This window comes from Phytophthora parasitica (genome assembly GCF_000247585.1).
Source record: "Phytophthora parasitica INRA-310 unplaced genomic scaffold supercont2.30, whole genome shotgun sequence".
Taxonomy (NCBI): Eukaryota; Oomycota; class Peronosporomycetes; order Peronosporales; family Peronosporaceae; genus Phytophthora; species Phytophthora nicotianae.
In genome coordinates this window covers 576,810-579,954 of record NW_008649016.1, presented here as the reverse complement: position 1 = coordinate 579,954, position 3,145 = coordinate 576,810, and the positions used below count along the sequence as shown (strand labels likewise).

General features: G+C 47.5%; 1 protein-coding gene across 1 annotated transcript; it reads right to left on the bottom strand.

Moving 5' to 3' along the window:
• Positions 1 to 648: 648 nt before the first annotated feature.
• PPTG_12525 (hypothetical protein) lies at positions 649 to 1,217 on the bottom strand (the record flags this gene model as incomplete). Its single annotated transcript, XM_008908564.1, has 2 exons — positions 649 to 982; positions 1,060 to 1,217. 2 exons carry the CDS (start codon positions 1,215 to 1,217, stop codon positions 649 to 651), a joined length of 492 nt encoding a protein of 163 aa, XP_008906812.1.
• Between the last annotated feature and the right edge of the window lie 1,928 nt (positions 1,218 to 3,145).

Here is a 3,145-nt window from a genome sequence, read left to right as displayed (position 1 = left end):
AAGGGGTGTTGAGACTGAAGACCAAGTGTGCAGATCCAGGTAAAACAGATAATGATGCATTGGACCGAAGGGTTATCGGACTAACATGAAGAGTCATATGCAGTCGATCTATCGACAGGGAGCGCAGAGGAAGACCGCCGAATTGACGGGGAACTTGTTTACATCGAGCCAATCGATGTTCTAGGCGTGTGCCTCTGCTCCATTTTTCGTACGCCAGCTCGACTCTGGCGAATCATACCAAAGTACGGGTGGCAGCAGCCACTCAGATATTACAATGAAAGTATGATACGTACGAGATTGTTGCTGAATGAAAACTGATTTGTTGTCTGATGACATGTTCAATTTTGATCGTTCTTGGTCAAAAGCGTGTGCTCCTGCCGGGGACCGTACTGAGACTGAGAGTGAAGCCTGGCTTCATAAATCGCTAAATTAGGAAGGGAATCCGTTAGGATTCTTGTCGATAAAGCTCTTTCCATCTGCAGGAAGCGCCAGGGGCTTGAAGTGGGCCCTGGTTGGGTAACAAAACTGACCTGGTACGGGTCCTCAGTTGATGCCTCGGGTAGTAAGTTCGCACTCCACAACGTGTTGTCGAAGCACGTAGACAATCCCCAGTGTATTTGGTCGAAACAACGGTACGCGCTCACTGGGCTAAAATGGAAAGCTTAACAGCGAAGACGTCACATGAACCGGGATTCCTGTTCTACTCTTACCGCACGCCACGATGACCTCGCTCTGCCGGTCTAACAGCTCGAGTGCGTTTAGTACGGTAGCGTTGACGGTAACGCCAGTTCGTAGCGCGTAGTTGAATCGATCTACCGCTATCACGGTTGAGAGACTCGTCAGTTTGATGTACAGAGCTTGGGATTCATGTCGTAGGTGGATCTTAACCTTGCCATTACGCATGTAATAGCCCGTCACCAGCCCGCACGCCCATTGGTCGATGGATGTGCCGGCACGTGGACGAATGCGATCAGGTGGCCGTCTTAGAAACCAGGTCACAACTCTGACCCCTCCTCACTAACGATACGATGGCACAATACGGCGCCCTTGACTTCGAACTCTGGGCAGGAATCGGTCGCGTCGGGTCCTGTCTTGCGCACGATCGCCGAAGTACCCTTGACCTTGGTCACCAGAAGGTACATGAACCCCTCAAGTGGTGATTCGTGTGTCGGACCGACGAAGACGATGGACCCGGTAGAAATAGCTTCACTAGACATGGATGAAGAGAGAATGCAAGGAAAAGAAGGGAGACGGTTGTTGCTTTATCGGCACGAGGAAAACTGGGGAATGACCTTCGTGGTGGTCATCCCAAGCTGGTTCTCTCAACTTGTGTTCCTCCTTGTGTTCTGATCTCTTGGTGCGCTAAATAAAGCTAGATATGAAACTCCTATCGTTCAATTCGGAAACCCGAACATCCTTCGAATGTTTCACATTTCAAGCAACCACCGTTCTGTAAAAACAAGTTGCTTGGTAGACAATAAGGTATGGCAGCTGTATTATGCAGTGCATTTTAGACCTTAAAAGCACGTTGAGATGATATCAATGGGTTACGTGAAGCAGTCATAAAATTGCCATCTTGGTCCTAAGGCAGTGCTAAAAGTAATTGTTAATGAGCCATGAAAACCAACAATTAACATATTAACCAAAGAACGAAATGTTTTCTAGAAGTTTATCACAAACGCACTTTGAATTTAACAGTTATTATCAAAGAAAAAGCTAATTGTTTTGGGTGCCATTGATTATCGGGTTTCAGGCGACACACGCATGCATTATCCTGAGGTTCTACCTATTCGTTCACTGCTGGCGTGGTGACCATGTTGCCAGGCGAGGATATGAACATTCACAACTGCATTCGCGCCCCTGTAATACAGGAGTGATCACACTATCCACGACCCAAGGAACACGCATCTGGCTTCTATAGTGCGTGGAATAGCGTCCTCACACGCCGCCAATGCCGTTCAAACGTTTTGATCCTAGAAGCTTCTGCATTTTACGTGTAAGTGTAAAAAAAGGCCCAGGAATGTAATTTCCAACAATTTTCAAAATGACTCTATCCATCATTGTTCAAATTAACAAAAATTAGATTATAATGCGATCAGACGGGGTTCTACACTAACGCGGTCACGAGTCTGCATTCTTAGTCCATGTGGACAATTGCACAATAGTTGACGAGTGTGATCGTTCATATAGATCCGCCAGTTTATATTAGCCAAACTATTTACAGGTCAAGAAATAATATAAATAACGTCGTACCAGAGCATACGACGTACTTTGAAGTAAAGTTTCGAGAAGGGATTTGCGAAGATGGACACATCAATACAAGGCTGCAGTTATACAGTGCGCGGCAAGTTGTTATGACCAGCCACTTTTTTGATCGTAACTCCCTCAATTTTCGAGTTGAGGCTTGCTATTTAGATATGTTGTTTAGGGCGAAATCAAGCTTTTGAGACTTGGTTTAACGATGGCGATATCGCATTTTGAGAGGGGTCTAGTATACAAGCCACCACAGTTGTGTCTGCATCCATTAATAAGACCACCCAGTCCAATACAAACAACAATATAAAAGTGAAATGGCTACATCACTCCCAACCATTTATTCAGCAATTGCCACTAGCGCTCTACGCCTTTCATTCATTGCTTTGACTCAATGGGGCTGGGGGCAGCACTTTTGGATGAAGAGGAGGGAAAAATCAAAGGGCCGTACGAAGCTGGCTGCAGTGAGCGCGAAATTGGGAGACGTGTTGGCCGCTCTCGTGGGGCTATTAGCCGCGTACTTTTTGGAAGCGAGAGAGAGCGGCAAAAGCCTCGACCTGCTGCTGCTCTGACAGAGCGAAGATGTTCGCTTGCTGCTGCGCACAGCAGCCAAGGGCAGCTACTCTGCACGGCAGCTCAAGAGCGAGCTTAGCCTGTCGGCATCGGTGCGCACTATTCAGCGAGTGCTTGCCGGTGTCGACTGGCGGGTCTATACTGAGATGGACAACACGCTCCGCGGAAAACAAAGTGGCCAGCACTTCGAGATTTACTGCTGGGCCATCGTTGTCCTATGCCGGCGGAGAATGTGGTTGCGAAGATATATAGTCTAGTGTCAGCTTCGCCGTCGAACGGCGTTACCGAAACATAATTTCGACATGATGACAGGCCTTAC